The sequence below is a fragment of the Pholis gunnellus genome (assembly GCF_910591455.1).
Source record: "Pholis gunnellus genome assembly, chromosome: 8".
In the NCBI taxonomy this organism is placed as follows: Eukaryota; Metazoa; Chordata; class Actinopteri; order Perciformes; family Pholidae; genus Pholis; species Pholis gunnellus.
In genome coordinates this window covers 27,478,686-27,491,853 of record NC_136534.1, presented here as the reverse complement: position 1 = coordinate 27,491,853, position 13,168 = coordinate 27,478,686, and the positions used below count along the sequence as shown (strand labels likewise).

Sequence of the window (13,168 nt, the reverse complement as noted above, 5' to 3'; positions counted from 1 at the left end):
GAGGACGCTTTGGACGAGGACGCTCTGGACGAGGACGCTCTTGAAGATGACGCTCTGGACGAGGACGCTCTGGACGAGGACGCTCTGGACGAGGACACTCTGGACGAGGACGCTCTGTACTTATTGGATCCAGAGATGCAGCAGAGATGCAGCAGAGAGGCAGCAGAGACGCTGCGGCTGCATTAGTGTCGAGGATATGACCGTCAGAGGCTCGTGTGCAATGCATCCTGGTCCATGTAGGCACAGCCGGCTCTGCAGGAGGAGGATTCAGCACTCTGGGTCAAAACAGCAGGTCTGAGGAAGTTTTTTCTTAAATAAACTACATTCACCATCAACACTGACTGGACGTCCATCTTTAACATCTTCACCTTATCCCAATAAAAACTTCCTCAAACAAGCTGATTGGTTAAAACCAATCAATCAATAAGACAATATATGATCAGGTTCTATACAAGTATAAAAGAAACAGCCATGCTAACATGCTAACAGGCAACAGTGATGTCATGTTTCAGTCAGACAGCAAACAGCTTCCTGTTTTTTTTAAAAACACCACCGATCTATGACTCAACAGTATACCCCCCCCCCCCCCCCCCCCCCCCCGCCCCCCCTTCCTGAAACAAACTAAACTTTCTGAGATTCTTAAAAAAAATTGCACTCTGGAAAGATTTCTGTAAACTTAAAAATTCTGGCTTGACGTTGTTGTTCCTAAATTGAATTATTTTCTTTTTTTTTTTGCTTTCACAAATGACTGAAACACAGATTTTAGTCTCTCGGACTATTTGATAGTAAAATTCGACATAATGTTTCTAATGTTAAACTACGTTTAGCTTTAAATTACCATATAAATACAGTTTACACTGTTTGATTCTCACAAGAAGAAACATTATAATCCAGCTGAACACAGCAGGTTGTGACTCAAGTTGTTGATATCCAAAGGCATTCTGGGTAGTGTAGTGTGGTGACCATTAATGTGTCTCATCTTTGAGTCCTATGACACTGTATAAACCCCGCCCTCCCAATAAGAAAGCCCCGCCCACTCCAACGTGTCTGGGCGGGGCTACAGCTGACGTGATGATGTAAACAGGTCACATGGTTATACTTCCTGTTTCTAAACCTAACAGCAACATTCAGAAAACACTTCAGGACGCTTCTGTGAAACAGGAAATGACATCATCTCCAGCTTTCACAATAAAAGTCTGACAGTGACAAGTGATCACGGTGACATCACGGTGACATCAGCAGGTCCCTGAGGTCATACAGCTGCGATGTTAACTGGGATCGGCTCCACACTCGCTCTCCTCTGGAATGTCCTGCAGGTCTGAGGGGTCAGAGGTCACAGGTTACCATCAACATAATGTATAATAATGATCAATAACAGTTATTAATGTATAATAATGATCAATAACAGTTATTAATGTGTAATAATGATCAATAACAGTTATTAATGTGTAATAATGATCAATAACAGTTATTGATGTGTAATAATGATCAATAACAGTTATTGATGTGTAATAATGATCAATGACAGGTATTAATGTGTAATAATGATCAATAACAGTTATTAATGTGTAATAATGATCAATAACAGTTATTAATGTGTAATAATGATCAATAACAGTTATTAATGTGTAATAATGATCAATAACAGGTATTGATGTGTAATAATGATCAATAACAGTTATTAATGTGTAATAATGATCAATAACAGTTATTGATGTGTAATAATGATCAATAACAGTTATTGATGTGTAATAATGATCAATAACAGTTATTGATGTGTAATAATGATCAATGACAGGTATTGATGTGTAATAATGATCAATAACAGTTATTAATGTGTAATAATGATCAATAACAGTTATTAATGTGTAATAATGATCAATGACAGGTATTAATGTGTAATAATGATCAATAACAGTTATTAATGTGTAATAATGATAAATAACAGTTATTAATGTGTAATAATGATCAATAACAGTTATTAATGTGTAATAATGATCAATAACAGTTATTGATGTGTAATAATGATCAATAACAGTTATTGATGTGTAATAATGATCAATGACAGGTATTGATGTGTAATAATGATCAATAACAGTTATTAATGTGTAATAATGATCAATGACAGGTATTAATGTGTGATAATGATCAATAACAGTTATTAATGTGTAATAATGATCAATGACAGGTATTAATGTGTAATAATGATCAATAACAGTTATTGATGTGTAATAATGATCAATGACAGGTATTAATGTGTAATAATGATCAATAACATGTATTGATGTGTAATAATGATCAATAACAGTTATTGATGTGTAATAATGATCAATGACAGGTATTAATGTGTAATAATGATCAATAACATGTATTAATGTGTAATAATGATCAATAACAGTTATTGATGTGTAATAATGATCAATGACAGGTATTAATGTGTAATAATGATCAATAACATGTATTGATGTGTAATAATGATCAATGACAGGTATTGATGTGTAATAATGATCAATGACAGGTATTAATGTGTAATAATGATCAATAACAGTTATTGATGTGTAATAATGATCAATGACAGGTATTAATGTGTAATAATGATCAATGACAGGTATTAATGTGTAATAATGATCAATAACAGTTATTGATGTGTAATAATGATCAATGACAGGTATTAATGTGTAATAATGATCAATGACAGGTATTAATGTGTAATAATGATCAATAACAGTTATTGATGTGTAATAATGATCAATGACAGGTATTAATGTGTAATAATGATCAATGACAGGTATTAATGTGTAATAATGATCAATAACAGTTATTGATGTGTAATAATGATCAATGACAGGTATTAATGTGTAATAATGATCAATAACATGTATTGATGTGTAATAATGATCAATGACAGGTATTGATGTGTAATAATGATCAATGACAGGTATTAATGTGTAATAATGATCAATGACAGGTATTAATGTGTAATAATGATCAATAACATGAATTGATGAGTCGTACTGACCCCTGGGGCTGTCAGAGCGAGGAGAGATTCTCATCACTTCCTCCTCCTTTCCTTCCTCGACGCCGTCTAATTGGTCAACGGGATCCTGGCTGGCTAATGGTGCGAGGGGGCGTGGCTCCAGCTCCCTGCTGCCCCGCCTCCTGCTCCCCTGCTGACACAGACACCGTAGCTTAGCTTAGCTTGGTTTTGTTAAACCACAAAGCTGTGAGCTGGTTCCTAAACCCTGAACTGTGACGGTGGTCCTGAATCTGAGGTTTGGTTTCACTACAGCAGAGTTAAGAGATTCAGAATAACAGAAAACATTTAAACGTTGGTCCAGTCTGAGCAGGTTCAGACTAGATTAAACGAGCTGGACGTCATTCAGATACAAGAGCGTTACTTTATCCTGGTTTACTTTATGCTAGGTTAGTTTATCCTGGTTTACTTTATCCTGGTTTCCTTTATCCTGGAGAGCCTTCTCTTTAGAGACTTTAGTGACTACAGGTGAGTCTAGTGAAACAGCTGACTCTCCTGACTCACCTGTTCTCCTGGTTAACTTTATCCCAGCTTACTTTATCCTGGTTTACTTTATGCTAGGTTAGTTTATCCTGGTTTACTTTATTCCAGCTTACTTTATCCTGGTTAACTCACCTGTTCTCCTTTGATGATGTTACTGATCTCTCCATTGCTTTTCTTCTTGCTTCCTGGCTCCGCCCCCTCTCGTGTATGCTCCTCCCCCCTCCTACGTAGACGTGTCACTTCCTCCTGCAGCAGCTCCACCTGTCGATGCAGCAGCACCGCCTCTCCGCCGGCGTCCATGCCGGCGTCCCGGGACAACGACCGAGTGATGCGGGGGGCGGGGCCTGTGGTAGACAAGGGGGCGGGATCTATTGTGATGGACAGCTCCAGGATCGAATCCTGACGAATCACAGCAGCCTGGAGGGGGAGTCAGAGAGTCAGAGGTCAGTTTATTAATAAGTAAGTATTCATTAGTAAAATAACTATATTCTTCATGATTGATGATAAATTAGTTCCAGACCTGCAGGGCGTGAAGCTGCGTGCTCAGACCGACCAATCGCTGACGGACCTCCTGTGGAGAGGACACGTGTCACATGTTAACGAGCGCTCTGATTGGACAGAAACTGGCTGCATCTTCCCTAAAAGACTTCTGCTCAAAACGTACAAGTTTGTTTTTATTGATGTGAAATAGACTAGAAACAGTTCACATGATCATGAAACAGGAAGTAGCTCTTCACCTCGTTCAGGGTGCGTTCCTGCAGCTGGTTACCGTTTCTGTCCTGAGAGACACAAACAAGGCGGTGATGAGTTTTTAAATGTTTCTGTTCACTACGGAGGAAAACCTGCTGTGTGTTTATGATTTAAGAACAAGTGAAGAAGAAGAAGTTTGGCCACTTAAACCTGTCGTTGTTGTTGTTGTTGTAGGCTGAAGTTCACCACAACATCATGTTCTATATATGTGCTATACATTATATATACAGTATATATTGTAATATATAATTAAACTTCAGCTGAATATGTTTTTGTTTTTAAATATCAGTTTTCATTGTTTTAGTTTAAATAAAGTGAAAAAGGTGATTTTTACCTTTGAGGAGCTGCTGTTGATCTCAAAGGAACCGTTCAGAGAACCAGTGTCTCCATCTGGAAGGAGACACAAAGACACAAAGAGACAAAGACACAAGGAGACAAAGACACAAAGAGACAAAGAGACAAAGACACAAAAACACAGACACAGACACAAAGAGACAAAGACACAAGGAGACAAAGACACAGACACAAATATGTTGATCAGCAGCTATAATAATTTAGTTATTTTTGAGCAAAGAAACATATTTTCTTCTTAAATGTGATCATTTTTTTCTAAATATTAACTTAAAAAAATGTAAAAACAAAATGAAATGAAATGAAATGAAATGAAATGAAATGAAATAAAATAAAATAAAATAAAATAAAATAAAATAAAATAAAATAAAATAAAACAAAACAAAACAAAACAAAATAAAACAAAACTTAGGTTACGGGTGTGGTCAGGTGACTCACTGCTGAGCTCCTGGTTGCCGTTGGTTATGAAGGATTTGTGGACGTTAGAGTTCAGCAGAAGTTCAGTCAGTTTGTCCACTAAAAGAAATAAAGAGATAAAAATACAGATATACAGTATATACATACATATATACATAGACATACAGGACTGTCTCAGAAAATTAGAATATTGTGATAATCCCCATACGTGTGATTTAGTTTACTGAACCAAGCTGAGTGTTTTTCAAGGCTCAGGAAACCCTTGCAGGTGTTTCGAGTTAATTAGACGATTCAAGTGATTAGTTGAATACCCTACTAGTATACTTTTTCATGATATTCTAATATTTAGAGATAGGATATTTGAGTTTTCTTAAGCTGTAAGCCATAATCAGCAATATTAAAAGAATAAAAGGCTTGCAATATTTCAGTTGATTTGTAATGAATCCAGAATGCATGACATTTTTGTTTTTTTAATTGCATTACACAAAATAAAGAACTTTATCACAATATTCTAATTTTCTGAGACAGTCCTGTATATATATATATATATATATATATATAAATATAGACATAGATATACCCACATATATATATATATATATATATACACAGATATATATATATATATATATATATATATATATATATAGAGTTCAGTTTGATTCTGAGGTTTAATCTGAAGAAGGAGAAGAAGGAGAAAAAGGAGACTCACCCTCAGTGATGGAGGAGGTGAGGAGCGGCTCCGCCTGAGGAGCGTGAGGAGTGTCTGCTCTGAACAGGTTCCTGCAGGAGGAGGAGGTGCTGCTGAGCTCCACACCTCCTTCTTCATCTCCTCCTCCTCTTCCTGTCGCCTCCACCAGGTCAGAAAACAGAGTCACTCGCTCCTGGAGGAGCTCCAGCACCTCCCTGTCCTTCTGCTGGATGTCAGCTGAGGAGGAGGAGGAGGAAACATTTTGAATTACATCTGAAGTACATTTTATTTTTATTAAAAGACATTTTATGACCAGACAAGAAACAGCAAGAGAAAAAGATGAAGGAGGTGAAGGAGGGGGAGCTGTAGGCTGAGGAGGAGGAGGTGAATGAGGAGGAGGAGGTGAATGAGGAGGAGGAGGTGAATGAGGAGGAGGAGGTGAATGAGGAGGAGGAGGTGAATGAGGAGGAGGAGGTGTTGTACCTCTGAGTCTGCGCAGTAAAGCTTTGTCTTCAGTCTCGATGAGCGGAAACTCGTCTCTGGATGGACATCTGCAGAAAAAACACATTCATTACTACATAATGTACATAGTGTACTTCATAGTGTACATCATAGTGTACATCATAGTGTACTTCATAGTGTACATCATAGTGTACATCATAGTGTACATCATAGTGTACTTCATAGTGTACTTCATAGTGTACATCATAGTGTACATCATAGTGTACTTCATAGTGTACTTCATAGTGTACATCATAGTGTACATCATAGTGTACTTCATAGTGAACTTCATAGTGTACATCATAGTGTACATCATAGTGTACTTCATAGTGTACTTCATAGTGTACTTCATAGTGTACATCATAGTGTACTTCATAGTGTACTTCATAGTGTACATCATAGTGTACTTCATAGTGAACTTCATAGTGTACATCATAGTGTACTTCATAATGTACTTCATAGTGAACTTCATAGTGTACTTCATAGTGTACTTCATAGTGAACTTCATAGTGAACTTCATAGTGTACATCATAGTGTACTTCATAGTGTACTTCATAATGTACTTCATAGTGTACATCATAATGTACTTCATAATGTACTTCATAGTGTACTTCATAATGTACTTCATAGTGAACTTCATAGTGTACTTCATAGTGTACTTCATAGTGTACTTCATAGTGTACATCATAGTGTACTTCATAGTGTACTTCATAGTGTACATCATAGTGTACATCATAGTGTACATCATAGTGTACTTCATAGTGTACATCATAGTGTACATCATAGTGTACTTCATAGTGAACTTCATAGTGAACTTCATAGTGTACTTCATAGTGTACTTCATAGTGTACTTCATAATGTACTTCATAGTGTACTTCATAGTGAACTTCATAGTGTACATCATAGTGTACTTCATAGTGTACTTCATAATGTACTTCATAGTGTACATCATAATGTACTTCATAATGTACTTCATAGTGTACTTCATAATGTACTTCATAGTGAACTTCATAGTGTACTTCATAGTGTACTTCATAGTGTACTTCATAGTGTACATCATAGTGTACTTCATAGTGTACTTCATAGTGTACATCATAGTGTACATCATAGTGTACATCATAGTGTACTTCATAGTGTACATCATAGTGTACATCATAGTGTACTTCATAGTGAACTTCATAGTGTACTTCATAGTGTACTTCATAGTGTACTTCATAATGTACTTCATAGTGTACTTCATAGTGTACTTCATAGTGTACTTCATAGTGTACATCATAGTGTACTTCATAGTGTACTTCATAGTGTACATCATAGTGTACTTCATAATGTACTTCATAGTGAACTTCATAGTGTACTTCATAGTGTACTTCATAGTGTACTTCATAGTGTACATCATAGTGTACTTCATAGTGTACTTCATAGTGAACTTCATAGTGAACTTCATAGTGTACATCATAGTGTACTTCATAGTGAACTTCATAGTGTACTTCATAGTGTACTTCATAGTGAACTTCATAGTGAACTTCATAGTGTACTTCATAGTGTACTTCATAGTGTACTTCATAGTGAACTTCATAGTGAACTTCATAGTGTACATCATAGTGTACTTCATAGTGAACTTCATAGTGTACTTCATAGTGTACTTCATAGTGAACTTCATAGTGAACTTCATAGTGTACTTCATAGTGTACTTCATAGTGTACTTCATAGTGAACTTCATAGTGTACTTCATAGTGTACTTCATAGTGTACTTCATAGTGTACATCATAGTGTACTTCATAGTGTACTTCATAGTGAACTTCATAGTGAACTTCATAGTGTACATCATAGTGTACTTCATAGTGAACTTCATAGTGTACTTCATAGTGTACTTCATAGTGAACTTCATAGTGTACATCATAGTGTACTTCATAGTGAACTTCATAGTGTACATCATAGTGTACTTCATAGTGAACTTCATAGTGTACATCATAGTGTACTTCATAGTGAACTTCATAGTGAACTTCATAGTGAACTTCATAGTGTACATCATAGTGTACATCATAGTGTACTTCATAGTGAACTTCATAGTGTACATCATAGTGTACATCATAGTGTACTTCATAGTGAACTTCATAGTGTACTTCATAGTGTACATCATAGTGTACTTCATAGTGAACTTCATAGTGAACTTCATAGTGTACATCATAGTGTACTTCATAGTGAACTTCATAGTGTACTTCATAGTGTACATCATAGTGTACTTCATAATGTACTTCATAGTGTACTTCATAGTGTACATCATAGTGTACATCATAGTGTACTTCATAGTGAACTTCATAGTGAACTTCATAGTGTACTTCATAGTGTACATCATAGTGTACTTCATAGTGAACTTCATAGTGAACTTCATAGTGTACTTCATAGTGTACATCATAGTGTACTTCATAGTGAACTTCATAGTGTACTTCATAGTGTACATCATAGTGTACTTCATAATGTACTTCATAGTGTACTTCATAGTGTACATCATAGTGTACTTCATAGTGTACTTCATAGTGTACATCATAGTGTACTTCATAGTGTACATCATAGTGAACTTCATAGTGTACTTCATAATGTACTACATAATGTACTTCATAGTGTACATCATAGTGTACTTCATAGTGTACATCATAGTGTACATCATAGTGTACATCATAGTGAACTTCATAGTGTACTTCATAATGTACTACATAATGTACTTCATAGTGTACATCATAGTGAACTTCATAGTGTACTTCATAATGTACTACATAATGTACTTCATAGTGTACTTCATATGAGGTATTATACATGTATATATTATTTATTATTATCAGTACTATGAGGTACTATGAGGTACTATAAGGTACTACATGAGTTACTATGAAGTACTACATGAAGTACTGACCTGAGAGCAGTCTGCTGGATGCGGCTCATCCAGGTCTTCCGGCCTTCTTTGGATGAAGCGTGCAGCTCGTACATCTCTGGAGGGGTGGAGGCACTGATCAGGTACATCCCTCGCTCCTGATTGGCTATGTCTCTGACGATCAGGTTATTCAGAGAGACCACCGGAGACTTGTCCTGAGAGACAGGTGGAGAGACAGGTATATGGTCAGGGAGACAGACAGGTGAGACCATTGAAATAGACATTGAACTGTTTTTCTTGTACAAATGAAAATGGGGATTGTTGTTAGTTGTTATGGGACGCAGCTTTGGAGACGGATGGCTGGCTAGTTCGTTAGCTAGTTAGCTAATTAGCTAGTTAGCTGGTTAGCTAGTTAGCTGGGGACCGTTACACCAGCCACTGTTCAGCTTATTTTCTGTATCCAGTGTAGCACTAAATGGTGGAATTAGCAAGCTAGCTAACTAGCCAACTGTCTGCTGGTTAGCTATCTTGTTAATTCCACCATGCTTTAATGCTACACAGTTGTCACTCAGGAGGAGGCATATGAGGAGGTGCAGGTGTGATCAGGTGTGACTCACCAGTGACGCGAAGGTGAACTTCTGATCTTTCTCCTGAAGGAAAACCAAGATGTCTGACATCAGCAGGACCTGCACATCTGGAGACAAACACACAGGTGTGAGCTCGGTGTGACATCACAGCAGGTGTCACAGCAGGTAAACCGGTGACGCTACCTTTCATCCTGGAGCCCTGGACCTTCCAGAGGAGCGCCCCCTCGTGGAGGAGCCTCCTCCTCAGCAGCTCTCCACCCATGAAGACTCCACCTCCTCGGACCTCCGTCTGAGCCCGGGGGTCCAGACGGGCCTGGATCTCCTGGAGCCTCCTGGTCCGGTCCAGCTCCAGCACCTCCTGGTCCACCGAGCCGATCAGCTCCTTCAGGAGGACCAGAGCTCGTCTCAACGCCTGTGCCTCCTCTTCATTACCTGTAAGAGGTCATTAAAGGTTATTAAAGGTCATTACAGGTCATCAGAGGTCATAGGTCGTCAGAGGTCAGAGGTCACAGTACCTTTGGTGTTGTCGAGGATCCGCTGGATGAGGACCGGGTACTTTGTGATTCGCTGAGTCACCAGCAGGATGCACTCCTGGACGCCATGACGACGCAGCAGAGGACCACGACCGGCTCGCTGAGCATTATGGGATGGAGAGAGAATATTAACACACACCAGTCTACACCAGTCTACACCAGGTCTACACCAGTTCAGACCTTAGTCTCTACTGGAGCAAAACCAGGCCTAGTCTAAACCAGGTCTAGTCTAAACCAGGACTAGTCTAAACCAGGTCTAGTCTAAACCAGGTCTAGTCTAAACCAGGTCTAGTCTAAACCAGGACTAGTCTAAACCAGGTCTAGTCTAAACCAGGTCTAGCTATTTGAACCAGATTAAACCAGACTAAAGCCCTCTACACTGGGTCCTGGTCCAGGTCCAGATGGTGGTCCTGGTCCTCACCCTGACAAACTGCTGCAGCCTTCGTTCTCGAGTTAAAACTTCTTTGTAGAGTTTCACGGCTTTCGGGTGTCGACTGCAGAACTCAGAGTAAAGTTTCTTCATGTCGTCTGCACACTGACCTGAGAACTACACACACACACACACACACACACACACACACACACACACACACACACACACACACACACACACACACACACACACACACACACACACACACACACACGTTAGTTAAAGGGACATTTGAAGTATTTGATCTGACTTTACTTCCTGGTTCTCAGGTTGAAGGGTCTTCTTCTTCTATCACTCTTTTTTGAGTAGAAGCTTCATTCAGAACTTTGATATTAAAGTTCAACATCTGACTTGTTTTTTTAGGGTGATGACGTCATAAAATATGACGAGACTCTTCAAAAACATTGAATATGTTAAAGTATGTGAGAGGAAGCAGGATTGATAGTAACGGTGATGATTGAAAGGCGTCCAGCAGGAGGAGCTGTTTGACGTCTGACCTCGTGTGGCGTTCAGGTACCTGTCTGAGCAGCAGGTCTGTCTGACCTCGTGTGGCGTTCAGGTACCTGTCTGAGCAGCAGGTCTCCGATGCAGCGGACGGTGAAGTTGGAGGAGCTCCCCTCCGTCAGGCCCTCCCTCCTGCGGCTCAGCAGCTCTGACAGGAAGGCCGAGTGCCACTCCAGCAGCTGGTCCAGACAGGGGAAGATGGTGTGAACCACGGCCGCCTCCAGCATCACCTCCTCCAGCATCCCCCTCCGGTACACACCCTCCATGATCCTCAGGGTCCGAACGTGGTGGAACTCAGTCTGGATCAACTCTGAGGGACACGAGATGTTTATGCTGACGGTCAGAAGATATATATATTTATATATTTATATATTTATATATTTATATATATTTATTACAAATTAAAAATGAATCGTTGCCCAGCACTAATTTATATATATTTATATATTTTTATATATATATTTATATATTTTATATTTTTATATATATATTTATATTTATACATATTTATATATTTATATATATTTATTACAAATTAAAAATGAATCGTTGCCCAGCACTAATTTATATATATTTATATATTTTTATATATATATTTATATATTTTATATTTTTATATATATATTTATATTTATACATATTTATATATTTATATATATTTCACACCGTAGATGACGTCCTGTTTCTTGATCAGATCTTTATGAAGCGTCTGCAGGAAGTTTGTCTCCACAACGAGGCTCCAGCTGTCCGCCTGAACACAGCGGCCCTCCTCCTGCAGCTCCTCCAGCAGGGGGCTCCACCACCACTCACCTACACACACAACAACAACAATAAGGTGCTGATGAGACCAGACGTCATCATAAACTACACAACGGTGATGTAGAGCTACAGACCGTCGTCAGTCAGAGACTCCATGGACAGAGTCCTGCTCCTGAAGTTCAGAGACTCAGTGGACTGAGACAGAATCCTCCTGAGACCCACAGACTCCTCACTCATCCTGAGAGACAGACAGGTGAGAGTGAGACAGGTGAGAGTGAGACAGGTGAGAGTGAGACAGGTGAGAGACAGACAGGTGAGAGTGAGACAGGTGAGAGACAGACAGGTGAGAGTGAGACAGGTGAGAGACAGGTGAGAGACAGACAGGTGAGAGTGAGACAGGTGAGAGACAGGTGAGAGACAGACAGACGGAGAGACTCTACACTCAGTAGAAATGATTCAATAGAATATTATAAACACATTAAACTGAACTACAAATTGACAAATAAAATAATAATAATGATATGAAGGGGCCTTATATCATATATAGTGATAAATACATCCAACAACCAATCAGGCGGCAGCTTGCGCTCACCCTGCGATGTTATTGGTGGAGACGCTCTTGGCCAATGAGAGGCCGGAGCGAACGCGTCGGGGCAAAGACTGACGAAGACTGTCGGAGGGATAGATGGCCGAGCTGGGACGCTCCTTCATCATCGGAGCTGAGGACACAAAACACAACGTCAAGATTAAAGAACAGAAGAAGAAGAAATGCTCTTCTTCTTCACCTTTAAAGAAACAAGAGAAGAAGAAAAGTTCTTCTTCTTCACCTTTAAAGAAGCAACACAGATATTTGATGTAGAATCTGATCGATTATTAATCCAACAAATACAACCAGATTCTATCCTGAGAGAAAAAAACAGAATGAACACTGGATCCTACGATTCCCACAATGCAGCTGGATAGTGTCCTTCAATGTGACAGACAGACAGACAGACAGACAGGTCGACTCACTCTTGGTGCGCATGGTGACGTTCTGCAGAGCTGAACTGTTTCTCGACAGCGTCAGCTTCTGTTGCTGTTAGAGAGACAGAGACAGAGACAGAGACAGGCAATCAGAACAGACAGGCAGAGAGACAGACAGAGAGACAGACAGAGAGACAGACAGGCAGAGAGACAGACAGAGAGACAGACAGAGAGACAGACAGGCAGAGAGACAGACAGAGAGACAGACAGAGAGACAGACAGGCAGAGAGACA

The 13,168-nt window shown here is 39.1% G+C and overlaps 1 protein-coding gene across 2 annotated transcripts in view; it reads right to left on the bottom strand.

Moving 5' to 3' along the window:
* Nucleotides 1-616: 616 nt before the first annotated feature.
* Nucleotides 617-13,168, bottom strand: part of arhgef2b (rho/rac guanine nucleotide exchange factor (GEF) 2b) — an 18,654-nt gene continuing 6,102 nt past the window's right edge. The window contains exons 4-22 of one of the 2 annotated variants that reach the window (XM_079163917.1): nucleotides 12,924-12,987; nucleotides 12,505-12,631; nucleotides 12,047-12,150; nucleotides 11,820-11,963; nucleotides 11,213-11,463; nucleotides 10,638-10,763; nucleotides 10,199-10,316; nucleotides 9,867-10,115; nucleotides 9,714-9,790; nucleotides 9,139-9,311; nucleotides 6,210-6,277; nucleotides 5,748-5,963; nucleotides 5,057-5,134; nucleotides 4,602-4,657; nucleotides 4,255-4,296; nucleotides 4,038-4,088; nucleotides 3,650-3,934; nucleotides 3,020-3,170; nucleotides 617-1,318 (exon numbers count right to left, since the gene is read on the bottom strand). In XM_079163917.1, the coding sequence (XP_079020043.1) occupies nucleotides 1,269-1,318; nucleotides 3,020-3,170; nucleotides 3,650-3,934; nucleotides 4,038-4,088; nucleotides 4,255-4,296; nucleotides 4,602-4,657; nucleotides 5,057-5,134; nucleotides 5,748-5,963; nucleotides 6,210-6,277; nucleotides 9,139-9,311; nucleotides 9,714-9,790; nucleotides 9,867-10,115; nucleotides 10,199-10,316; nucleotides 10,638-10,763; nucleotides 11,213-11,463; nucleotides 11,820-11,963; nucleotides 12,047-12,150; nucleotides 12,505-12,631; nucleotides 12,924-12,987 (2,430 nt within the window). In that variant the 3' untranslated portion in view covers nucleotides 617-1,268. The remainder of the gene's footprint in view (nucleotides 1,319-3,019; nucleotides 3,171-3,649; nucleotides 3,935-4,037; nucleotides 4,089-4,254; nucleotides 4,297-4,601; nucleotides 4,658-5,056; nucleotides 5,135-5,747; nucleotides 5,964-6,209; nucleotides 6,278-9,138; nucleotides 9,312-9,713; nucleotides 9,791-9,866; nucleotides 10,116-10,198; nucleotides 10,317-10,637; nucleotides 10,764-11,212; nucleotides 11,464-11,819; nucleotides 11,964-12,046; nucleotides 12,151-12,504; nucleotides 12,632-12,923; nucleotides 12,988-13,168) is intronic. The other variant, XM_079163918.1, reaches the window with a different exon arrangement.